Source organism: Saccopteryx leptura, chromosome 5, assembly GCF_036850995.1.
Source record: "Saccopteryx leptura isolate mSacLep1 chromosome 5, mSacLep1_pri_phased_curated, whole genome shotgun sequence".
NCBI lineage: Eukaryota > Metazoa > Chordata > Mammalia > Chiroptera > Emballonuridae > Saccopteryx > Saccopteryx leptura.
Genome location: NC_089507.1, coordinates 164050505 through 164077288, shown reverse-complemented (window position 1 = coordinate 164077288; position 26784 = coordinate 164050505). Strand labels below are relative to the sequence as shown.

At 40.7% G+C, this 26784-nt stretch overlaps 1 protein-coding gene across 3 annotated transcripts; it reads left to right on the top strand.

Annotated features, from left to right (window-relative positions):
- Positions 1-725: 725 nt before the first annotated feature.
- On the top strand, positions 726-26200 carry NOL11 (nucleolar protein 11). 3 transcript variants are annotated; one of them, XR_010751673.1, is made up of 19 exons: positions 726-884; positions 2562-2675; positions 2802-2858; positions 4060-4208; positions 6303-6360; positions 7127-7271; positions 10039-10233; positions 11373-11449; positions 13430-13553; positions 14058-14146; positions 14848-14922; positions 16688-16872; positions 17027-17152; positions 17305-17535; positions 19195-19273; positions 19774-19866; positions 22660-22718; positions 25490-25597; positions 25766-26200. XR_010751673.1 is itself a non-coding variant. In XM_066386501.1 (18 exons), the coding sequence occupies exons 1-18, from the start codon at positions 744-746 to the stop codon at positions 25880-25882; spliced, it is 2163 nt and encodes a 720-aa protein (XP_066242598.1). In that variant the 5' UTR covers positions 726-743; the 3' UTR covers positions 25883-26200. The 3 variants fall into 3 exon arrangements, 2 of the variants coding, with proteins under 2 accessions (XP_066242598.1, XP_066242599.1); XM_066386501.1 differs by lacking the exon at positions 22660-22718; XM_066386502.1 differs by lacking the exons at positions 14848-14922; positions 22660-22718.
- Positions 26201-26784: the final 584 nt, after the last annotated feature.

Below are 26784 nucleotides of genomic sequence, written 5' to 3'. Positions count from 1 at the left end.
GTTCCATGAATTCGTGGCAGGAATTCCTAGAGAGCTGACTTAAAGTAAAAATAAATAATTAAACAAATCTAATTTATATTCATAAGGTGACTTTCTTACAATGAAAAGGACATAAATAAATTGAAGAAAACAATATCACAAATAAAAGAAACATTTTATTCATTGCAACAATAATACATTATATAATAAAGCATAATAAAAACATTTGTAATATTTTATATTGTAATTATGCTTACATGCCTATTAATTTTTAATAATAATTGTAAGAAAAAGTACTCATTTAGATACAAATATATCACATCACACGCAATGGACCAACTATGCATGGATCAAATACAGACATTTAGCTTAATATTCCAATATCAAAAAGGAGGACATGTAGGAGGACGAAACTTACAAAAGAAGGACTGTCCTCTCTAAAGGAGGATGATTGGTCACCTTACTAGAAGACTCAAGCACAGAGGACTCCGCAGCGGACAGGTAAGTTTTCCCACCACCTTCTCCTCTACAGAAATATATCCCGGACTCACTCGGGCGTGGCCTGAGGCCGTGTCTAGCCGCAAAGTCTAGGCCCCGCCCACCCTCCGCAGCCCGGCGCTCCCGCTATGCCCGCCAGAGGTCGCAGGTTCTGCGAGCAGATATCTCTTTTGGCCTGTTCCCGTCCAGTCGGACTGCTTTTCTCGCGAGAGAAAGCGCGAAGCCTGCCGGGAGGGATGCACGGGCGGTCCATAGGTTTGCCCAAGATGGCAGCCCTGGAGGAAGAATACACGTTGTCTGCGGTACCTTTGGGTTGCGGGCCTGACGGACTACTAGGCGTGGAGCCAAGCGACAAAACAGACCAGTTCTTAGTAACAGACAGCGGCAGGACCGTCATCCTCTATAAGGTGAGGGCGAGAGGATTGCCGCGACCCCGCGGCCGCCCCGCCTCTTGCGGAGCCGGAGCCTTGGGCTTCTCATAAGGAAAAGGTCACCAAACGGGCTGAGTGGACGGTCGACCTGGCTACTCTGGAATGATGAATGAAATGTCGAATTTGATTTGGTTATTTTCCTGGAGAGAGAGGCATATTTCCGAGTTACATGCTACAGAGTGTGTAAAAGAGCACGTGGACTAGACTCGGAAAGGACACCTGTGCTTCTGCTGTGACATCGGAGACGGCCTTGCTCACACACCCTCCTGGCGTCTCTGTCGCCTCCTCTGCCCACTGGAGGTTTTGAACAGAGATTGGTTGGCGGGAGAGGATGACTGACTTGGTGGGCGCTGGGTGGGAGCTGGTTTATCCCTTCGTCCGTCCATATACTTCTCCCCTTGGGGAAAAGTTTCGTGAATTTTTGTTGTTGTATTTTCTTTCTTTCTTTCTTTCTTTCTTTCTTTCTTTCTTTCTTTCTTTCTTTCTTCTTTCTTTCTTTCTTTTTTTTGTTTCTTAATATCGTGGTGGCAATCTAAATTACGAATAATCGGTTGCCAACTAACTACACACTGTAAATAGCGGAGTTGAGTCCCGGGAAATCTGTACACCCCGCCGCCCCTTTTCATCCCAACGCCTAATGCACGCCTTTTAAGCAGCTTTGCTTGTAGTGATAGCGTAGAAAGTTGTTTTTTTACCCTAGGCTGATGAATATAGTTTTCCTTGTCTTTAAGAATGTCAGTAATCTACTTTGAAGTTTGGGGAACAGGTTGCGAACAATTCCATATTCTGTTTGCATGCTTACTCTTCTGATGACATGGTGTTTACCTGGGCTGTCAAGTGGACTTAAAATGTGCAATTCCTCATAGGAATACAGTGGTTGATGGGGATTGGCATGATCCTAGGCATTTCTGCTTAATTTTCCATAACCCCTGTTCAAACGCACAGTAAAATGGAATTTTTTAAAGTGTTCTATTGTTTATATTTTCATTTTAACTACGTTTAAAATTTTTTAGTATTTTTAATTGTGGTCAAATATACATAACAAGATTTACTATCTTAAACTATGTTTTTATTTTTATTTTTTTAATTTTATTTTATTTTATTTTATTTATTCATTTTAGAGAGGAAAGAGGGAGGGAGAGAGACAGAGAGAGAGAGAGAGAGAGAGATGGAGAGAGAGAGAGAGACAGGGGGGAGGAGCTGGAAGCATCAACTCCCATATGTGCCTTGACCAGGCAAGCCCAGGGTTTCGAACCGGCAACCTCAGCATTTCCAGGTTGACGCTTTATCCACTGCGCCACCACAGGTCAGGCTAAACTATGTTTTTAAAGCATACAGTTCATTACAGTATATTAAGCACATGCACCTTGTTGGGCAGCCATCAATCATCACTTTCCATATCAAGAACTCTTTTCATCTTGCAAATCAGAAACTTCATACCAATTAAACAGTGACTCTCCATTCTCTCAGCACCTGGCAGCCATGTTCTACTCTCTGTCTTAAGTGGAATCATACAGTATTTGTCTTTTTGTGACTACTTATATTTTCAACTTAGGAAATTTGTTGAATACTGTTATTTTAGTTGCAAATTTAATTGCTTTTATAGTCAGAAGTTGACCTTTTGAATACTGTATGTTATCTTAATTTTACTAGGTTTCTGATCAAAAACCCTTGGGGAGCTGGTCAGTGAAACAAGGTCAAATTATAACATGTCCAGCTGTGTGCAACTTTCAAACTGGAGAATATATTGTTGTACATGATAACAAGGTGAGTTTTAAAAGTTATATATATATATAGTTATATATATATCACAATGTTGATTTATTAACTTAGTGTTTGTTATATGTAAATGAAAATTGGAATACCTTTTTGACTTTTATGATTTGTTTTAAGGTTTTGAGATTATGGAATAATGAAGATATAAATTTGGATAAAGTATTTAAAGCTACGGTAAGTCTTTGGATTTTCCAACATATTTATGAGCTTATTGGTGAGGTGGAATAATTTGCATTGTGGTAGCGTAATTATCATAGTGCGTCTGTGAAAGTGAGTATAAAGCTTATAATTAGTTTTTTATTCTAATTAACAGTATATCTTGGTAACATGTCTCAGTTCATGAGTTAATGTTGGAAAATATAAACTTTATTATCCTATGAGATTAAAGATTTAAATAATTCCTGAGTGATAAATTTGTAGTTATTTCCGTGAGTTTAGATGTTTGTGGTATGTCCTTTGTGAGAACAACTTCTCTGTGCTCTTCTTAAAATAGGTAAAATAAAACCCTGCAAATTTCATGCATTAACTTCTTTTTACTTATAAAATGAGGATCTCAAATTAGGTTAATCTAGAAAGTTCCCTCCAGTTCTAGAGGTCTAACTCTAATATAATTGGGACATTTTTTTTTAAATTTTTTTATTTTTTCATATTAGAGAGGAGAGGGAGAGACAGAGAGAGAGAGAGAGAGAGGAGAGAAAGAGAAGGGAGGGAGGAGCTAGAAGCATCAACTCCCATATGTGCCTTGACCAGGCAAGCCCAGGGTTTCGAACCGGCGACCTCAGCATTTCCAGGTCGACGCTTTATCCACTACGCCACCACAGGTCAGGCTAATTGGGACATTTTTAGAAGTGGCTCACAATCGAGCTCCCAATGGCAGTTGTTGCCTGTACCCTTGAAACTTCTAAACTGCTAACTACTGCTTCCTGGTCACGTTCTTTCATTTACCTTGCTGTAACATGGCTGAATTTTATATGGTGGGATTAACTTCTTTTCTTGGGCTTGCAGGCTATAACTGTAATTATAGTATCAGTCTTTAGCACAACATGGCTTATAATTACATTAGTGGCTTTATTTGTACCACTCCCCACCCCCAATTTTGGTTGTAGCTTAACTTTTAGTATTCATAATGGAAGGATAAATCAAACATAAATGAAATTGATTATTTAAGGGGGAGAGCAGGGGACAGGGTAGAAAGAATAGGAACAGCAAAGGTTAGACTTCTGTATGTATTTTATGTTGTAGATTTGACTTTGAAACCATACCTAGTTATAAAACAGAACTGAAAACAAAATAATCCTATAAGCCTTCTCTGAATGTATTCTATTAGGTAGCAATTGGTTTAGAATATAAATTAAAATGTTTTTATTTCTCGTAGTTGTCAGCTGAGGTATATAGGATCCATTCAATACAAGGGACAGAACCCTTGGTGTTGTTCAAGGAAGGTGCTGTTCGCGGTTTAGAGGCCTTGCTTGCGGAGCCACAGCAGAAAATTGAAAGCATTATCTCTGATGAAGAAGTGATTAAGTAAGTTATAACGCTTGTCAGTGAATTCTCACCAAAATGAAAATGCACTCTGGGTATTTTTATAACACTGATGACTTTGTTAAAAAGCATTTTGGTTATACACATAATTAAAGCCTAATTAAAAAACCATTAATATGACCTTGACCAAAATGGTATCCCTCAATACTCTCTAAGTGATACATGACTGAAACTGTAGAATCATATGAGGCTTGTTTTAATGACGTAGAACTGGACCGTCAGTTATTTGAAGATGAAGTGGGTCATCCCACAATAACGACAACATCTTTGTTTCTGTCGTATTGCCCTAACTGCCACAGTCAAATCCTCACCCCTGTGGAAATGCACAGCTTGTTAGTGAAACAGTAGGGTTTTGAGCCCTCTGCTTTCCCGTATCCTGGACTAACACCAGGAAAACGACTGGCCCAAATGATAGAAGGAAATTTCATTATTTCACCTCTCTCCAGTCCTCATTATTTTATCACATTTCCTGTGCAGTTAATTTGCTGCCTCTCCAGGTCTACCTGAATTATACTAAATTTCTAAAAGTCAAAGCAAAGACTTGTACCTAGTGAATGTTGTGGATCACCAGTTAGTTATATCTTGGACTTCCCGTCTCTAAATGTCTCTCAAGTGTGAGTGAGCAACTGGTAAAAAGGTACAGGTAGAGGATCTGGGTTGTAATAGCCATTTTGCCAAAAACTGGCTGTGCAGCCTTGGTTGCAAGCCCTTTACCCACCTGTGCCTCAGTTCCTGCTGTCGCTTTAAGAAGGCAGTTGTTTTCCTCAGAATCCTAGTGTTTTCCTCAGATCCCAGTGTTTTCCTCAGAATACTAGTCCCAAAAGTAACCAAAATAGGGAGAGGGGAGATACCAAAGAGTTTGGGAAACACTACATACTGTCTAACCCCAACCCCTTGGAAACCTTATAACTCACATAATTGTCTTTAAGACTCTGGGAAGCCTGACCCAGGCAGTGGTGCAATAGATAGAGTGTTGGACTGGGATGCACAGGACCCAGGTTCAAGACTCCGAGGTCTCCGGCTTGAGCACGGGCTCATCCGGCTTGAGCATGGGATCATAGACATGACCCCATGGTTGCTGGCTTCAGTCCAAGGTTGCTGGCTCAAGCAAGGTGTCACTTGCTCTGCTGCAGCCCCCCCCCCCCCCCAGTCAAGGAACATATGAGAAAGCAATCAGTGAACAACTAAGGTGTCACTACAAAGAATTGATACTTCTCATCTCTCCCTTCCTGTCTGTGTGTCCCTATGTCATTCTCTCTGACTCACTCTCTCTCTGTCTCTGTCTAAAAAATAAAAGACTCTGGAAAGTTCAGCAATTTGTGTTTAATCCAGAGATGCATTTGGCAGAGAAACAATAACCCTTGGTATATACAAGGTGGGGCAAAAGTAGATTTACAATTGTTCATATGGAAAGTAATACAATAATTAACAAATAATGGTAAAAGAATAAACTTTTGTATACTCACAACTGTAAACCTATGGGAAAGCCCTCTGCTTTCCCGTATCCTGGACTAACACCAGGAAAACGACTGGCCCAAATGATAGAAGGAAATTTCATTATTTCACCTCTCTCCAGTCCTCATTATTTTATCACATTTCCTGTCCAGTTAATTTGCTGCCTCTCCAGGTCTACCTGAATTATACTAAATTTCTAAAAGTCAAAGCAAAGACTTGTACCTAGTGAACGTTGTGGACCACCAGTTAGTTATATCTTGGACTTCCTGTGAATGCCTCTAAAGTGTGAGCAACTGGTAAAAACAAATAATTAACAAATAATAGTAAAAGAATAAACTTCTGTATACTCACAACTGTAAGCCTACTTTTGCCAGGTCTTGTATTTTGGAGCTAAGTGTTGTCTGTCTATCAAGCTCAAAAAATATGTATAATAAAAGATTCTTGGTAAGCTACCAATTAATACACAACTAAGTGGAACAACAAATGAATGCCCTCCTCTCCTTCTCCCTCCCTGCCCTTCTCTCTGTCTCTAAAATCAATCAAAAAAATATTCTCTTAAACTTAGATTAATGAGATGTTTCTCTCAGTGGGTGATTTGATATTTTATACTTTTTTTTTTAGGTGGACAAAGGTTTTCATGGTATTTAGGCATCCTGTTTTAATCTTTATTACTGAAAAAGTAAGTCATATCTCTAATTCCTGGATAGTGGTATATGATATTTTAAAATCACATACATTAGGCCTGACCAAGTGGTGGCACAGTGGATAGAGTTGACCTGGGATGCTGAGGACTCAAGTTTGAAACCCTGAAGTTACCGGCTTGAGCACAGGGTGGCTGGCTTGAGCCCAAAGGTCACTGGCTTAAGCAAGGGGTCACTGGCTTGGCCAGTCAAGGCACGTATGAGAAAGCAATGAACAACTAAATGTGCCACAACTACGATTTGATGCTTCTCATCTCTCTCCCTTCCTGTCTGTTTTTCTCTCTTTCTCACTTTAAAAAAAATTTTACATACATTATTTTTATTTTATTTTATTTATTTTATGACAGAGAGGGGGACAGACAGGAAGGGAGAGAGAACATCAATTCTTTGTTGCAGCACCTTACTTGTTCGTTGATTGCTTTCTCATATGTGCCTTGAGAGGGGGGGGGGCGGCTACAGCAGACCAAGCAACCCCTTGCTCAAGCTAGTGACCTTGGGTCCAAGCTGGTGAGCCTTGCTCAAACCAGATGAGCCCGCGCTCAAGCTGGCGACGTCAGGGTCTTGAACTTGGGTCCTCCGCATCCCAGTCCGACGCTCTATCCACTGCACCACCACCTGGTCAGGCTCACATACATTATTTTTAAAAAGAAGATTGGACTTTAGTATTTCTTGCAGAATATTTATTTTATGTCTTTTAAGTACTAAAAAACCTACTGCACCTAACTGAAATAACCTTTTTTGCAGCATGGAAATTACTTTGCTTACGTACAAAGGTTTAACTCACGTGTCTTAAGCAAATACACACTCTTACTTGGACAAGACAAAAAATCTGTTATACAGAGTTTTACTGCTTCTTTGGATCGGAAATTCATCTCTCTGAAGTCATTAAGTAAGTATCGTTAGCTTTACAGTGATCGTGAATAGAAGAATGTTACAGGATGGTGTTTTTAAAAGTTCTGTTGCAGTACTTCCATTTGCTCTTTCTTACAAGCATTTATGCTGCCGCTTTTTTGCACTTTGACATGTGGGCATGCTTAAGTCACTGGTTCTCTACAGATAACGTTTATGTCTTAAAATTTACCATAAGCTGCCTGACCTGTGGTGGCGCAGTGGATAATGCGTCGACCTGGAAATGCTGAGGTCACCAGTTCGAAACCCTGGGCTTGCCTGGTTTCAAGGCACATATGGGAGTTGAAGCTTCCAGCTCCTCCCCCACTTCTCTCTCTCTGTCTCTCCTCTCTCTCTCTCTCTCCCTCTCTCTCTGTCTCTCCCTCTCCCTCTCCTCTCTAAAGTGAATAAAAAATAAATTAAAAAAATTTAAAAAAAAAATTTTTAAAAAAATTACCATAAGCTATAAATAATATATAGTAACAAAAAAAGGGAAAAATCACCTTTAATCTTTATTATGATAAGACCAGGTTCTTTGATACCATAATTATTGAGCCATAAAATATCTAAGGTTGTTGATGAATGGCCCCTCCATTCCTTTTTTCCAATCTTCAGATTTATTATGCTCTTCTTTGAACAGTCATGGAGATAGGTGAGTAAAGGAGACTTACAAAGCACTCTTGGCCTGAGCTAGCCAGTGTTTTACAGTTTTTTTTTAATGCCTTGGAGCTTACTTCTATCTAATGGTCTAAAGTAGATATAATTCCAGTCTTGTGGGAGGGGAATGCCTTTGTGATATCCTTTTTCTCTTACCCTTTTTGGCTTCCTTTGAAGTTGTTTTGAGAAGGTTGAGGGAGGAAAAAACAAGTACAATATTAAAGAAATACGTGTATGTGATCACAATTCAAAATCTTTATAGTCTGACCAGGCGGTGGCTCAGTGGATACAGCGTTGGACTGGGACACGGAGGACCCAGGCTCGAAACCCCGAGGTCGCCAGCTTGAGCACAGGCTCATCTGGCTTGAGCAAGGAGTCACTAGGTCTGCTGTAGCCCCCTGATCAAGGCACTTATGAGAAAGCAATCTGTGAACAACTAAGTTGTTGCAATGAAGAATTGATGCTTCTCATCTCTCCCTTCCTGTCTGTCTGTTCCTCTCTCTCTGTCTCTGTCACTGTCACAAAAATATATGAAGTTTTTCAATCTGCAACTGTTTGCATTGGCTATTAAGAAAAGTGCTCCCATCATTTAACATATCTAGATGGCCATTGGAATCTACTTAATGGCTTTGCCTGATAGAAACTGGCTTTCTTTTTTTTTTTTTTTTTTAAGTGAAGGACAGATAGGGACAGACAGACAGGAAGGAGAGAGATGAGATGCATAAATTCTTCATTATACCGTAGTCGTTCATTGATTGCTTTCTCATATGAGCCTTGATGGGGGGTGAGGGGGCTCCACCCAAGCCAATTACTTTGGGCTTCAAGCCAGTGACCTTTTGGGGTCAAGCTAGTGACCATGGGGTCATGTCTATGATCTCACACTCAAGTCAGCGCCCCCTCACACACACCCTGTTCAAGTTGGTGAGCCCCTGCTCGAGCCAGCGACCTCAAGGTTTCAAACCTGGGTCCTTTACATCCCAGGTCAACGCTTTGCCCACCACCTAGTCAGGCAGAACTGTTTTTCTTTCATTTTAACCTATAGGACATATTATTAAATTGAAATTTTTAAGTTATATTTTAGATCAGGGGTCTCCAAACTACGGGCCGCATGTGGCCCCCTCAGGCCATTTATCCGGCCCCCGCCGCACTTCCGGAAGGGGCACCTCTTTCATTGGTGGTCAGTGAGAGGAGCACATTGACCATCTCATGAGCCAAAAGCAGGCCCATAGTTCCCATTGAAATACTGGTCAGTTTGTTGATTTAAATTTACTTGTTCTTTATTTTAAATATTTTATTTGTTCCCCTTTTGTTTTTTTACTTTGAAATAAGATAGTGCAGTATGCATAGAGATTTGTTCATAGTTTTTTTTATAGTCTGGCCCTCCAACTGTCTGAGGGACAGTGAACTGGCCTCCTGTGTAAAAAGTTTGGGGACCACTGGTTTTGATTTTGAACATTGAAATAAAAATTCTGGTGCCCCGGCCAAATGGCTGGGTTGGTTGGAGTGTTGTCCTGACACACAAAGGTTGTGGGTTCTTTCCCCAGTCAGGGCACATGTAGGAGCAGATTGATGTTTCTCTCCCCCTTTCTCTCTCTCCCTTCCTCTCTCTCTCAAATCAATAAGTAAATTAAAAAATAATCTGAATCAAAGGTTCATAAAATCTTTCTGTAACATACCTAGAACCAAAAGGAATAGTTAAAATTCAGTTAACCTACAAAAACCCCCAGCAATTTCATTTGGTTTTCAGGGTAATGGGGTGATAAGAAATGTAATGTATAGACCAGAATGCTAATAGATTTCTGATGAGAAATAAATCCTTTCAGTGACTAGATTATCTGTTTCCCTGACAGTCCCCTCTATTATTTTATTATAGATATTTACAATTTTTATTTCTTGGCTATTATGACATTTTTTACTGAAATTTTTCTCAAGTTTGCAGTATATTTTAAATGTTAGTATAGAGTGATGTGATTGTTACATTTTTTTATTTTTCTGTTTGGATCATATGTCAAATTGGTAAAATCTTAACAACCTAGTATATATGTTTAACTATGACAGATATAGAACTGTCCTTTATCCAGTATTGGACAACAAATATTTGTCTTCAACAGGCTTTGATGGGTGTATATATGACACCTTGATACCAATACATCCAAATGACTCAGAAAAAAGTCAAAATCAGAAGGTAGTTAGATCACTGTTGCTCAAGACTGTAGTGTCTGGAAATGCTCGAAATGGTGTTGCGCTCACCGTCCTGGATCAAGATCACGTGGCAGTCCTGGGACCACCACTACCAGCTTCTAAGGGTAACTGAAATTATTAAGAAGTCCTCTGGACTTTTTCCTCAAAGTTTACCTTTTAGTCTGTCTTTTCCGTTTATTTATTACTACTGTAATTTATTCTCTTTATCAGCATACTGATTAATTTTTTAGCTTTCTTGTTTTTCTTGAATAGGTCTTTGATTTCATCTTCCATTTGTTAATCTTTCTCAAACAATTCCTTGTATCACTACTTTGCTCATGACTAATGCCTTAAAGAAATAAAAACTGCAGATGTTCATACCAGCTCCTTAGGCATTTGAAACATTGTTAAGCCTTTCCCCAGAGCAGTAAATTCAAAGCTTGTTAACATTTTACACAGAATGGAAAGCTGCTGGACTCGACAACGTGAAATTTGAGGACTGCTATAAATAGTATGCTTTTTTGTCTCTGTCACATCAGAGAGGATTCTCATCATTGCCTCGCCCCAAAAAGCCCCTCTACACACCCAGACTTGTAGTCTATCATGAAAGACACAGTTGTTCCTGGCCAGTGCAAAATTGGGGTCTCTCAGCATATATGGTAACACTCAGAATCTAGTGTTCAGCACTCAGGTCACCTCAGTCTAAACCATTTCTTTTTTATTTTTTTTTTACAGGTTTTTGTTTATTTTTTTTATTTTGTTTATTTGTTTTTTACAGAGACAGAAAGAGAGTCAGAGAGAGGGATAGATAGAGACAGGCAGACAGGAACACAGAGAGATGAGAAGCATCAATTATTAGTTTTTTGTTGGGACACCTTAGTTGTTCATTGATTGCTTTCTCATATGTGCCTTGACTGTGGGGCTACAGCAGACCGAGTAACCCCTTGCTCAAGCCGGCAACATTGGGTCCAAGCTGGTGAGCTTTGCTCAAACCAGATGAGCCCGCACTCAAGCTGGTGACCTTGGGGTCTCGAACCTGGGTCCTCCGCATCCCAGTCTGACACGATCCACTGTGCCACTGCTTGGTCAGGCTGTCCATTTCTTCTTGTCATGAGGTCTTAATTCCTTTGGATTTCTGTGGCAATCACATGTCATTACTCGTTTTTATACGGTGTTTAACTATGACTCTCTCGTTGTTCCTCCACAAGGGATCATGTATTTATTTATTCTTGGTACTTCTGAATTTTGTCGTCTTCTTTCACAGAATGCCTCTCCATATGGAACACAAAATTTCAAACACTACAGATTTCAAAAGAATTACCACAAGGTACCAGTGGTCAAGTAAGTTTTTGTACTCTGGGATTTTTTTCAAATTTAGTTATTTCTGTGCCTAATAGATGATAAGACCTCTTTGATCTAGATATTTTGGCAGGGTTTTTTTTTGTTTGTTTGTTGTTTTTTTGTATTTTCTGGAATTGGAAACGGGGAGGCAGTCAGACAGACTCTCACATGCGCCGGACCTGGATCCACCCGGCATGCCCACCAGGGGGCGATGCTCTGCCCATCTGGGGCGTTGCTCTGTTGCAACCAGAGCCATTCTAGTGCCTGAAGCAAAGACCATGGAACCATCCTCAGTGCCCGGGCCAACTTTGCTCCAGTGGAGCCTTGGCTGCGGGAGGGGTAGAGAGAGACAGAGAGGAAGGAGAGGGGGAGAGGTAGAGAAGCAGATGGGCACATCTCCTGTGTACCCTGGCCAGGAATAGAACCCGGGACTCCTGCACACCAGGCCGACGCTCTACCACTGAGCCAACCAGCCAGGGTGGCAGTTTTTGATTAAAATAAATTAAATGTTTTGTTGCCTGGCCTGTGGTGGCGCAGTGCATAGAGCACCGACCTGGAACACTGAGGTCACCAGTTCAAACCCCTGGGCTTGCCCTGTCAGGGCCCATATGATAACCAACCAGTGAACAGCTAGAGGAAGCAACTACTACTAATTCCCCTCTCTGTAAAATCAGTAGATAAAATCTTTTCTTTTTACTTGAAATATCATATTTAATGGTTTTAATATCCTTATATAATACTAAATTGTAGCTAGTTTTAGATCTGGAAGAACAATTAGCTAGTTAATAAAAGAACTTTGGTTTTTAGCTGCTCTTTGGTTTGATCTTTTTACTTTTGTATTTTGATCTAAACCTTGCTATAGTTTTTTTTCTAATTGAATTTATTAGGGTGACGTGGGTTAACAAAATTATACAGGTTTCAAGTGCTCAGTTCTACAACACATCATCTGTATACTATATTGTGTGTTCAGCATCCCAGGTCAAGTCTCCATCTGTCACCATTTATCCTCTCTACCTTCCATTACCTCCCCCAACTCCTCTTCCCCTCATAGTTCTTTTTTAACATACAGTATACCCTGTTATATGTTGCTTTTCCTAATAAAGCAGTCTCTTTGGTTATCTATTAAACATTATCATGAAACTACATAAGAATACTTACAGAATTAATATTTGACAGAGAGTCAAAGAGAGGAACAGATAGGGACAGGCAGACAGGAAGGGAAGAAGATGAGAAGCATCAATTCTTCGTTGCAGCTCCTTAGTTGTTCATTGATTGCTTTCTCATATGTGCCTCGGTCTTGCTGCAGCAGACCGAGTAAGCCCTTGCTCAAGCCAGCTACCTTGGGCTCAAGCCAGTGACCTTGGGCTTCAAGCCAGCAACCATGTGGTCATGCCTATGATCCTATGTTCAAGCTGGCAACCCCATGCTCAAACTGGTAACCTTGGGGTTTTGAACCCAGGTCCTCTGTGTCCCAGGCCGATGCTCTATCCACTGCGCCACTGCCTGGTCAGGCCAAACTTAATTTTGGTTTTCATGTTTTCTTGAATTTTTTGTTGATGTAACTGTTTTATGTTTACAGTTCTGTAATTGGACTCATTAGATTCTGTTAAATTCTCCCTTTTTTATTTAGTATATCATTACATTGTGCCCATGTTATAGTAGCTTTGGTAATTATGTAAATATGTGTGTAATAGTGACTAAATTAATTTTAAACACTTAATGTATATATTGATCAGATTTTTATGAGTCAAGAGTATCTTTAACTTTTAGGCTTCATTCAGATGTGGGCAAAAATAAGTCTTATATAAATCTACCCAGTTAATAAGTAGTACATGAGATTATTCTGGAAAGTTTCTTTATTGTGTTTTTTTCTATTTATTAAGATTGTTCACACCATAAGTTATTATTATAAGTTAAATGACTTTGTTGAATCAAAGAAAAGGGAAAAAATGATTACAGTTTTTATAACTTTTTTTGTAGCTCTGGTATTATGGGGAAAATTTGTTTATGCTACATGGAAAATTTCTAACTGTGATTCCATACAAGTGTGAAGTGTCATCATTAGCAGGTGCTCTTGGAAAACTCAAGCATAATCAAGATCCAGGTAGGAACTTGCTAGTTTATTTTATTAATATGAATCATTTTATAACTTCCAGTGTGATGTGTAGATTTCTACAGCCATCAAGCTACAGAGCCTGTTCTTCATGTTGACATTTGCCACTGATTATTAACATTTCTTTGACCCAGCTATCCACCTTGTGAATAGTCCACATTGCAGGTATTGCCACAGGTTGACTAGCTGCGCTGTGGTTTTGAACACCAGTGTTCTGACTTTAGAGGTAATGGGAGAGTCCTCCAGAAGAAATCATCAGTGCCTCTACCCTCCCTGCTTTTCCTCTGGTTTCATCTCTTGGCTTAATGTTCCTGGACACATAGCCTTTTACTACACTACTGTATGACTTGCTGATCTAGGATTATCAGTAGAATTAAATGGATTTTAAAGCCTCCCTTGAATTGTTTGAGTGGTTGTTTTTGTTGTTCTTGATTGTTTGGTTGGGTAAATACCGTAGATCAAAGAATTCTAGAAATTGTGTATTTTGTGTCTTAGACGCTCACACTTTGCCTCATTTTGTAAACTGGGAAACCTCCCAGGGACATGGACTTGGATCCCAGAACTCAGAGCCATCAAAGAGAATGGTAAGTTTGGTAGTTGAAATACAATGTTAGTACAAATATTATAAAGTGAGAAAAGGCCAAATTCTTTTAATGTTTCATCTTACAACTGTTACAGCTTTGATCTTAATGACAGGGCAGTTTAATTTTTCCATTGAATTGAGAGAGAGAGGTTGGGGCTCAGAGTGAGAGAAAGAGAAGCATCAACTCATTTCACTTGTTCCATTTAGTTGTATTCTCATTGATTGCCTCTCGTATGTGCCCTGAAAAGGGGTCATACCCGTGACCTCTGGCACATTGGGTTGACCTTTATCCACGGAGTCACCTGGCCAGGGCCACTGACAGGGCAGTTTAAATCTTGTAATCAGTAACCCACAGCCTTTATCCAAAAATTACACGTGTAGTCTAGTAGTTACTTTTTATGGGCATCTTTTTGGGTGAGATCGAGGAGTGAAAACTGACCAATTCAGAAGTGGTAATAATACCTTCCTGAGTGTAAAGATTTTATTTTGTGTTTAAAAAACAAAAAACCTTAAAAGTATTAAAGATACTTAAGATAAAAGTTGAAATAAACCCACTTTACACTATAACAAAAGTAAATATTTTATAAACTTTGGGATTAGAACATAATTTTGATGGTCTTTTGGGGAGGTTTCTAGTTTTTCTAAATGTATATTGGAGCTTTTATACTGTTACGAGAGCCTAATCAATTTATTTAATTACAGTTAAGGAGAAGGAAATTTGAAGCAAGTGTACAGCCAGAGGTTCCATCAGCCACACAACTTTTATCAACCATAAAGGTAAAATAAAAAATAAATATTTGACCAGGCAGTGGCGCAATAGACAGAGCATCAACCTGGGATGTTGAGGACCCAGGTTTGAAGCCCTGAGGCCACTGGCTTGAGCCCAAGGTCACTGGCTCAGCCTGAGCCCCGCCCTGCCTGCCCCCCCCTTCCCCTTCAGGGCACATATGAGAAGCAATTAATGAAAAACTAAAGTGACACAACTATGAGTTTATGCTTCTCATCTCTCTCCCTTGTCTCCATCTCTCTCTGTCACTCAGCAAAAATAAATAAATAGTTGTATAGTTTTGGGACTTTGAAATGGTAAATAATTCATGATGCATGCAAGAGCATGATGCATAACTGTGTGATCTTTTTCCCCCATTGACTTGAGGGAGAGAGAAAGTGAGAGAAGCATCAGCTCACTGTTCCACCTAGTTCCGTTTATTTTATCTATTTATTTATTTTGTGACAGAGACAGAGAGCGTCAGAGAGAGGGACAGATAGGGACAGTCAGGAAGGGAGAAATGAGAAGCACCAGTTCTTTTTTGCGGCTCCTTAGTCTCAGTTGTTCATTGATTGCTTTCTCATATGTGCCTTGACTGAGGGGCTACAGCGAGCGAGTGACCCCTTGCTCAAGCCAGATGAGCCTGTGCTCAAGACGGCAACCTCGGGGTTTCAAACCTGGGTCCTCCACGTCCCAGTCTGATGCTCTATCCACTACACCACTGCCTGGTCAGGCCCACTTAGTTTCATTTCCATTTAGTTGTGCACTCATTGTTTGCTTCTTATATGTGCCCTGACCGGGGATCGAACCTGTGACCTCAGAGTGCAGGGATGACGCTCTAACTACTGTACAACCCAGCCAGGGCTCTGTAAGATCATAATTACATAAAAATGGAAGCTTACCTATCTATGTAGATACACAGGGGACTTAGAAGAACATGTCAGCCTGTAAGCTGCTTGTGGTTATGGTTGACTTTGTTTTTTGTGTCTTGTGTTTTTCAGTTTCCTATTATATGCACATGTCAACTTTAAAAAATAAATGTTTTTTTTTCTTTTTAATGTATTGATTTTGGAGAGAGAGACTGAAACATTCATTTGTTCTTGTATGTGTCTCAGATGGGGATCGAACCCACAACCTTTATGTATAGGGATAGTGCTCTAACCAACTGAGCTATCCGGCCAGGGCTAGAAAATGAATGTTAGTTTAAAAACCTAAAATGTGTGTTGCCTGACCTGTGATGGCACAGTGGATAAAATGACCTGAAATGCTGAGGTTGCTTGTTCAAAACATACAAGAAGCAACTATGAGTTAGTTGATGCTTCTCTCTCCTCTGCCCCCATTTCTCTCTCTGTGTGTGTAAAATAAGAAAAATCAACTGAAGCGTTTAAATTCTATTTACTTTCTATTTTATTTATATGATCATTTTTATAGTGATAGCTATAGCTAACATTTATATAGTTGTCAGAGTGATCCGATACTCTCTTATGTGACTCACTAAGCATTTTGTGTGATGGTGGTGCCCTCATCAATGTCTCATTCAACTATGTCTTGAATATGTCTGTTATTTTTGCCTCTTAAAGATTTTTATTTCTAAACCCTTGAATTTTTTTTTTTTTTGGCCATTGTCTTTGTGCAGCAAATTGATATCAACTCCAATCTCACAGGCATGCATAAGTGCTGTTAGTGACTTAAGAAAATGTTGAGTTTGAATACTTGTAAGTTCAGAGTGACATTTATTAATGTATCAAACTAAACTCTTTGCTTCTGCCTTTTCAGAAAGATTCAGAAAAACACATTGAAGTAGAACTACGTAAATTTCTGGCTATTAAGCAAACACCTGACTTTCATACTATTATTGGGGACATAGTAATAGGACTTCTGGAAAGATGTAAGACAGAACCATTATTTTATCCCCAGAACTCTCTGATGCAGCTTATCCAAATGCATGTGCTTTCTTACAGGTAAATGTTTGTATACCAAACTTTGCATGTATAACTTCTTTTGACCTTGTTTTTTTTTTATAGTTCTAACTTTAATACTATGAAAAAGCTTATAAATTATTTGCAGTTGAGAGTTTTAATGTATAAAGATGATACGTGTTTTGGTGTTTTTTAGCTTGTGCCCTGGCTTAATGGAGGTTGCCCTAGACAAGGCAGATGTACAGACGTTACAGCTTTGTCTGCGGCAGTTCCCTGACATTCCTGAAGCAGTCACCTGCGCTTGCTTAAAGTTTTTCTTGAGGTTAGTTAGATAGAGCCCAATAGTCCTTTATCTTCACTGCATTTTTAATCTGTTGTATTATTTGATTTCTAAAACTTTGCTTAGAAAATGAAAATTTTCCCAGTAAGTTTGATTGAGTGGTAAGACTTTCTTGTTTTCAATTAACATGTTAGCATTGGTGACGACAGTCTTCAAGAAACAGATGTCAATATGGAGTCAGTTTCTGACTGTGGTGATGCTGTACGAGATGAGAAAATGAAAGAGCAAACTGAAATTCTTCAAAATGGCTTCAATTCTGAAGAATATAACTGTCATAACTGTGATAAAGAGTCAAGTGAAAAGCCTCAGGACACAACAGAAAAGACCACTTCATGCCCTGTGATACCCAAACGAGCAGCTCTGCTGTATCCTTTCAACAGTTTATTTTGTATTGTTCCTTTCTGGGGATATAGTCCAATGCCAATCAGTAACTAAGGAGTAATTAGTTAATTTATTGTGTTGGGGTTCTTTTCTTTTTTAATTTTCTGCTTTAAAATGGATTACATTCAATGCTACATTGAAACAAACCTGTTTTCCTTTTTAAAGGATTTTCACTTCACTTGCTTTTTTTTTAAGACTATTTATTTATTCATTTTAGAGAAGAGAGAGAGAGAGAGAGAGAGAGAGAAGGGAGGAGCAGGAAGCATCAACTCCCATATGTGCCTTGACCAGGCAAGCCCAGGGTTTTGAACCGGCAACCTCAGCATTCCAGGTTGACGCTTTATCCACTGCATCACCAAACCTGATTTCTTATGTAAGAAGCTAGTCTGAGGTCGAACCCCTATCAATTCTAAAGTTGCTATTCTGAGTAAATGTAAATTATTTACAATTTTGTAATATTCAGGATGATCTCTAGTGATTAAGAAGCTGGCCAGTGACAGAACTCTTCTAGAAAATTAAACCTTGCCCTGGCTAGTTGGCTCAGCTGTAGAGTGTTGGCCCAACGTGTTTAAGTCCTAGGTTCAATTGGGGTCAGGACACAGGAGAAGTGACCATCTGCTTCTCCACCCTTCCCCCCATCAGTCTCTCTCTTCTCCTCCCACAGCCATGGCTTGAAATGGAGCATAGTTGACCCTGGGCACCAAGGATGGCTATGGCCTTGCTTAGGGCACTGAAATAGCTCAGTTGCTGAACAACAGAGCAGCAGCTACCCAGATGGGCAAAGCATTGCCTGATAGGGAGCTTGCACTATAGATCCTGTTCGAGGTGCATGCAGGAGTCTGTCTCTGCCTTCCCTTCTCTCACTTAAAAAAAAAATAAAAGTATACCTTTAGTATAAATTTCAAGAAATAATTGGGCTCTGGCTGCATTGCTCAGTGGGTTAGAGTGGTGGTCTTATTTCGAGGGCCCCTAAGGCAGAAATCACTTTGAGCTTAAGCAAATTTGACTAAGATCATTGGCTCTAAAATCTTCTTACAACATCTGGGTTGTTAACTCGTTCACAGACTGGTTCATAGACTGGCAGTTTTAAAACTGGGTCAGAGCATCACCCTGATGTGCCAGGGTTATGGGACACATGCAAGAATGAGCCAATGCGTAAATGGGTGGGACAACAGATGTGTAGGTTTTTATCTCTCTCCCCCTTTAAAGTAAATTTAAAAAGAAAAAGATTAAGCCTGACCAGGTTGTGGCACAGTGGATAGAGTGTCGGACTGGGATGCGGAGGACCCAGGTTCGAGACCCTGAGGTCGCTAGCTTGAGCATGGGCTCATCTGGTTTGAACAAAAGCTCACCAGCTTGGACCCAAGGTCGTTGGCTCGAGCAAGGGGTCATTAGCTCTGCTCTAGCCCCACGGTCAAGGCACATATAAGAAAGCAATCAATGAACAACTAAGGTGTCACAACGAAAAACTCATGATTGATGCTTCTCATCTCTCTCCGTTCCTGTCTGTCCCTGTCTGTCCCTCTCTCTGACTCTCACTCTGTCTCTAAAAAAAAAAAGAAAAAGATTAAGAGGGAATTATTCGCAACTTATTAGAAAAGACTTTATTTATTGTCATAAGGTTTTCCTTTATTCCTAAGTAGAAATGCAATTCTTCGTTCTGCATATAGTGAAACGTTTCTTCTGCCTCACCTGAAAGACATCCCAGCACAACACATCACTGTAAGTGTTCTTACAAATTCTATATACTTATTTCTGGTTTAAATTTTGCTACTTTCTCTGACAAGCTTTTGGGGCATTCGAAAGGTTGTCAACTTCCTTCATGTGAATAAGAGGTTTCCCAGCCCTCGTCATGAAAAACTGTGCCTCGGAGACTAGAGTGTTTTTTGGTTGGCAGACCTTAGCATGTTTCTGGTGCTAAGCCTGAAGGCGGTTATGAATGAGTGGAAACGGAAAAGAGTTGACTGGAGAAGGAATCTCTTTTCTCTACTTATTATTTAGAAACAGAATAAACTCCTCATACCTCTCTCCCTCCCTCCCTCCCTCCCTCCCTCCCAAACCAGATGAACTCCCTATTGATGACACAGCCTACATTTTATTTATTTTTGTGTTCTCAGCCAAATCCAATAGCCTCTTAAAATTCCTTCCAGCCTTTTTGTTAGCTTTATATAGAAAGAACACTTTTCTATCAAAGTGATAAGTTGTTTTTATTCCCCACCCAGCTATTTCTCCAGTATTTGTATTTCCTTTATTTGAAGTGTAGTGAAAATGCCACTATGACTCTTCCTGGAATACACCCTCCAACCCTGAACCAGGTGAGAGAATTTATTTACTTTTATTTGGTATTGGGGAAAATCTATTTTAAAAGCTTATATATAGTGTCAGAATCTGGACCGTAACGGATTTCTTCTTTTCTCCTCGTCCATGTGCACTTCCTTCCTCACCCTGCATACAAACCACTGGAGTGGGAGGTTTAATAAGTTTTTTTTTTCTTTTTTTCTGATTCTTTATTGTTGCCCTTTTGAAGAATTTTCTTATCCTCATTAGGAGAAGGTGATAAGTATCTTCCTAATAATCTCTTAAGAATGAAGCCTGACCTGTGGTGGCGCAGTGGGATAAAGCGTTGACCTGGAACACTGAGGTTGCCGGTTCAAAACCCTGGGCTTGCCTGGTCAAGGCACATATGGGAGTTGATGCTTCCTGCTCCTCCCCTTTCTCTCTCTCTCTCTCCCCTCTCTCTAAAAATCAATAAATAAAATATTTAAAAAAAAGAATAAGAGAATGAAGATTATTGAAAAATATTTTAAAAAACTCTCCTGGTAGACCCTCTTTATTTTATTTTATCTTATTTTTATTTTAGTTGTTTTTTTTTTAGCAAGAGAGAGAGAGACACACACACACGGACAGGAAGGGAGAGAGAGAGATGCAGCACCTTAGTTGTTCATTGATTGCTTTCTCATATGTGCCTTGACTGCTGGGGGGGGCTCCAGTGACCCCTTGCTCAAGCCAGCGACCATGGGGTCATGTCTGTGATCCTACGCTCAAGCCTGCAACCCTACGCTCAAGCTGGTGAGCTCGCGCTCAAGTTGGATGAGCCCACGCTCAAGCCAGCAACCTTGGGCCTTCGACCCTGGGTCATTAGCATCCTAGGCAAACACTGTATCCACTGCACCACCACCTGGTCAGGCTTATTTTTTATTCTTTTATATTTTATTTCTTTTTTTCCAAGTGAGAGGAGGGGAGATAGACTCCCGCATTCACCCCAACTGCAATCCAATTGGCAGCCCCCAGCTAGGGCTGATGTCCTGCCCATCTGGGTTCAACCTCCCAACAGAGCTATTTTTAGCACCTGAGGCAGAGGTTCCACAGAACCATAATCAGTATCAGCGGCCAATGTGTTTGAACCAGTCGAGCCATGGCGGCAGAAAAGGAAGAGAGAGAAAGGAGTGGGAAAGAGAAGTGGAGAAACAAATGGTTGCTTCTCCTGTGTACCCTGACCAGGAATTGATCATGGGACATCCACATGCCATGCTGACACTCTACCACTGAGCCAACCGGCCAGGACCTAGACCCTCTTTAAATACAATATTAATTTCAGAAACAGTTGAAAACATTTTTAAAAAATTTATTGTGGGCCCTGGACGGTTGGCTCAGTGGTAGAGCGTTGGCCTGGCGTGCGGGAGTCCCAGGTTTGATTCCCGGCCAGGGCACACAGGAGAGGAGCCCATCTGCTTCTCCACCCCTCCCCCTCTCCTTCCTCTCTGTCTCTCTCTTCCCCTCCCGCAGCCAAGGCTCCATTGAAGCAAAGTTGGCCCGGGTGCTGAGGATGGCTCTGTGGCTCTGCCTCAGGCACTGGAATGGCTCTGGTTGCAACAGAGCGACGCACCAGATGGGCAGAGCATCACCCCCTGGTGGGCATGCCGGGTGGATCCCGGTCGGGTGCATGTGGGAGTCTGTCTGACTGCCTCCCCGTTTCCAGCTTCAGAAAAAATACAAAAAAAAAAAAAGTTTATTGTGGCCTGACCAGGCAGTGGCACAGTGGATAGAGCATCAGACTGGGATGCGGAGGACCCAGGTTCGAGACCCCGAGGTTGCCAGCTTGAGCACAGGCTCATCTGGTTTGAGCAAAGCTCATCAGCTTAAACCCAAGGTCGCTTGCTTAAGCAAAGGGTTACTTGGTCTGTTGTAGCCCCACAGTCAAGGCACATATGAGAAAGCAATCAATGAACAAATGATGTGTTGCAACGAAAAACCGATGATTGATGCTTCTCATCTCTCTCCATTCCTGTCTGTCTGTTCCTTTTTATCCTTTTCTCTGACTCTCTGTCTCTGAAGAAAAAAAAATTTATTGTAGTTTAAGACTTAGTTGTTTTTGTTTTTTTTTTTGGTATTTTTCTGAAGTGGGGGGTAGGGGGGTAGACAGACAGACAGACTTCCGCACATGCCCAGTCAGGATCCACCCAGCATGCCCACCAGGGGGCGATGCTTGGCCCCTCTGGGGCATTGCTCCACTGCAACCAGAGCTGTTCTAGTACCTAAGGTGGAGGCTATGGAGCCACCCTCAGTGCCTAGGCCAACTTTGCTCCAGTGGAGCCTTGGCTGCGGGAGGGGAAGAGAGAGACAGAGAGGAAGGAGAGGGGGAGGGGTGGAGAAGCAGATGGGCGCTTCTCCTGTGTGTCCTGGCTGGGAATCGAACCCAGGACTGCTGCATGCCAGGCTGATGCTCTACCACTGAGCCATCCAGCCAGGGCCCACACTTTTTTTTTTTAAGTGAAAAGAGGGGAGATAGTGAGAGACTCAGGCATGGTCCCTGTCTGGGATCCACCCAACAATCCTGTTGGGGTCGATGCTCGAATCTGTTAAGTTATTTTTAGCACCTGAGGCCAACACTCGAACCAGTCGAGCCACTGGCTGCCAAAGGGGAAGAGGGAGATGTAAGGGGGAGAGGGAGGAGGAGAGAAGTAAATGGTTGCTTCCCTTATGTGCCTGACTGGGAACTGAACATGGACATCCCATATGCCAGGCGATACTCTATCCACTGAGACAGCCTGCCAGGGCCAAAGGTGCCCACATTTTTGTTTTGAAAATGCCCTGTTCTGTTTCTGAAGGGTTGTGACAATATATACTGCTGCCGCCAAGGTCTGAGGCCTTACTCTTTGCCAGTCAGGTAGGTAACATGGTGCTGTATTTTAATTTGCATTTCTTTGATAATGAGAGGTGAATCATGGTTTCTTGCCTATTTATGTTCCTTTTTGTGAACTGCCTCATTGAGTTCTTTGTCCATTTTTCTATTGCATTTCATGTTTTTTTCATTTTGTCTTATAAATAATTATTTGAAGGTTTATTCCCATTTTCATCAATAAAAAATTTTTTAAGCAAAGTCACTCTTTCCTGGCAGATAGTTCAGTTAGCTGGAGCATCATTCACGTATACCAGTGTTGTGGATTTGATCCTGGTTGGGGTGCATACAGGAATAGGCTAATAGCTACATGGATGTATAAAAAAAAAAAGTGTGTGTTTCTCTCTCCCTTCCTCTCTCTAAAAGTCAGGCAAACCAATAAAAATCATTTTAAACATAAATAAAATAATTCTTTGTATATTAATGAAATTAGCCTTTTTTATCAAGTGTTAGGAATATTTTTTCTTTTTTTTTTCCTTTTTTTTTTTTCCCCTGAAGCTGGAAACGGGGAGAGACAGACAGACTCCCACATGTGCCCGACCGGGATCCACCTGGCACGCCCACCAGGGGGCGATTCTCTGCCCCTCCAGGGCGTTGCTCTGTTGTGTCCAGAGCCACTCTAGCGCCTGGGGCAGAGGCCAAGGAGCCATCCCCAGCACCCGGGCCATCTTTGCTCCAATGGAGCCTCGCTGCGGGAGGGGAAGAGAGAGACAGAGAGGAAGGAGAGGGGGAGGGGTGGAGAAGCAAATGGGCGCTTCTCCTGTGTACCCTGGCCTGGAATCGAATCCGGGACTTCTGCACGCCAGGCCGACGCTCTACCACTGAGCCAACCGGCCAGGGCCAGGCATATTTTTTCTTATTGTTTGTGTTTTTATTCCCTAAATGGGTTTTTTTTGTTGTTGTTTTTCTGTGGGGGGTTTTTGTTGTTGGTTTTTTTGTTTTTGGTCATAGATTAATTTTTAATGTTTATGCTATCAAAAGTATTAAACTTGGCTCTGGCCAGTTGGCTTAGCAATAGAGCGCTGGCCCAGCATGTGGAAGTCCCAGGTTCGATTCCCATCCAGGGCACACAGGAGAAGTGCGTATCTGCTTCTCCACCCTTCCCCCTCTCCTTTCTATTTCTTCTCCTCCTGCAGCCAAGGCTCCATTGGAGCAAAGTTGGTCCAGATGCTGAGGACGGCTCCATGGCCTCTGCCTCAGGCACTAGAATAGCTCAGGTTGCAGCAGAGCATCGCCCCCTGGTGGACATGCCGGGTGGATCCTGGTTGGGTGCATGCAGGAGTCTGTCTGCCTCCCTGCTTCTAACTTCAGAAAAATACAAAACAAAATAAAAAATAGTATTAAACTTTTTTTCTTCGTGCCTTTTTTTTGTGGCTGCATCATGCTTAATGCCCTTTCCACTCTAAATAAAGTATAAAAACTTTTCCCCAGTTCATTCATGGTTTTCTTTTCTGTGTTTAACTCTGATACATATAAAATCTGTTTTAGTATAAGGAGTTTCATAGGGATAAGCTTTTTCTTCTCTCCCCAAATAGATACCAGTTTCCTTAATGCTTTTTCATGACAGTGATATTTACATGGGTTTTTTAGTTGTTTGGTTTTTGTTTTGTTTTGTTGAGAGACAGAAGCAAGAGAACTCACTTGTCCACTTAGCTGTGCACCCATTGATTGCTTCTCATATGTGCCTGGGGCACGGGTCGGTGATCCACCAATCTTGGCACTCTGGGACAACACTATCCACTGCACCACGGCCAGGGCCGTATTTGCCTATTAATACCATTCGGAGATGTAGAACTACATAGGCTACTTTAATAAATGGATAGCAATAATTTTGTTTCAGTTCATGATCACTTATTCTTCAGGCATAGGGTATATTTCAGAATGGGAGACAACTGCTAGTAAGTATCAAAAAAATTTTTAATGAAAAGATAAGTACTAATTTAATTTACTCTTGGATTAAATCTGTCTTTTCACTGATGAATATGCAATTATGCTTATAAAATAACAAGTATAAAAGCAGAAAAGGGACCTTTTATATTGTTTAGAAATTCTTTTATCTCTAAAATTTTCAGATTTTTTAAAACAGATGTTTGACTTATTTTTGAGAGAGACAAACATCAGTTTACTATTCTACTTATTTATGAATTCCTTGAATAATTCTTTTTTTTTTTTTTTTTTGTATTTCTCTGAAGCTGGAAACGGGGAGAGACAGTCAGACAGACTCCCGCATGCGCCCGACCGGGATCCACCTGGCACGCCCACCAGGGGCGACGGTCTGCCCCTCTGGGGCGTCGCTCCCGCGACCAGAGCCACTCTAGCGCCTGGGGCAGAGGCCAAGGAGCCATCCCCAGCGCCCGGGCCATCTTTGCTCCAATGGAGCCTTGGCTGCGGGAGGGGAAGAGAGAGACAGAGAGGAAGGAGGGGGAAGGAGGGGGGGTGGAGAAGCAAATGGGCGCTTCTCCTATGTGCCCTGGCCAGGAATCAAACCCGGGTCCCCCGCACGCCAGGCCAATGCTCTACCGCTGAGCCAACCGGCCAGGGCCTCCTTGAATAATTCTTTTGTGTGCCCTGATGGGAGATCACATCCACCTGGGACAGTGCTCTAACCAACTGAGCTACCCAGCCAAGGCCAAATTTTTAGATTTTTGTAAAGATGAGTTATTGTTTTATAACTGTTTGATATAATTATAGATTTTATAAAATGAATTAACCTAAACTAAACTTTAAAAATTAACTTTTCTTTCCCTGTTTATCTTCAGATTATGGATTGGATATGCCTACTTCTAGATGCTAATTTTACCGTTGTGGTAATGATACCAGAAGCAAAAAAGCTACTATTAAGTCTTTACAAGTTTGTGAAATCTCAGGTGTGTGACTATTTGATATGTGATAAATTCTGTTTATACCCAACTATCGCCTAAATTATAATTTATTCTTAAATATTTTTCTTGGAATAGTTATAAGTAATCATAAAGGGCTTGTTCAAACATATGTAGAAATTATAGTAAAAGTTACTCTGAAACTTTTCTCTCTAGATATGCATTTGTTCTGAACTCAACAAGATTGAAGTAAGTTTTCGTGAACTACAGAAATTAAATCAGGAAAAGAATAATAGAGAATTATATTCAATTGAAGTGCTGGAACTCTTCTGATATTACCAGTTCTCTTTCATGGACATTTTATGAAGCTCTTTTAAAAGTGAATTCTTCCTACTCACGTAGGCAAGAGATATGTTTTGTTTGTGACTCTCAGTGACGAGAAATGTGTCAGAGAGCACCCAGACCCATCACTTATTGGCGCACCTAGGTCAGACTGTTCAAGTTTATGGATGTGGTGGGGAGGGGTTCTGAAACTTAAAAAATATGTAACTGAGCTAATTTTAAGTAAACTTATTTGTGATACTTATAAAAGTCTAATTTCTTACCATGTGTTTAAATAGTTCTTTTAATAAAAAGTCACCATTGAAACAAGTTTCTAAGGAGAGTGTAATGTTATCAGTCAGAAGCTGTCCTAGCTGATCAGAGGTCAGTTCCATAGGCAGCTTGGATGGTGTTCGTGTAGGCATGTGCTGGTCTTCCACCATTTTTTCTGTTTTTTACCAACTTCACTCACCTTTTTTACCTACCCAAGCATTGAACAATAAATACCTCTTTCTATACATTATCTCTCAGATTACCTGTATGATTACTTGATAATTTAGGTTATAAAATATCACCTAATAGTAAAAAAAATAAAAATCTCTTATAAAAATAGTTTTAAAAAATTGGCCATAGAATTTTTCATTTTAAATCTTTGGATTTAAGCCAAATGAATGGTTTTATGTAGAAGAAATGGATACTTTTGTTTCTTGAAAATAAACTCATTTATTTTTTTGAAAGTGAGATCACTTTCAGGTGATGTATTAAGTTTCTCAGAAATAACTTGAAACAAATTGTAGTGCATAAACTAAGTTCACATGTGATTCTAGAGCCCATATTTACAGAATTTTGATTAACAGTTTGTATACAGAAAGGCTCCATTTAGTTCAGGCACTCTGTGTAAACTTGAGTTACAA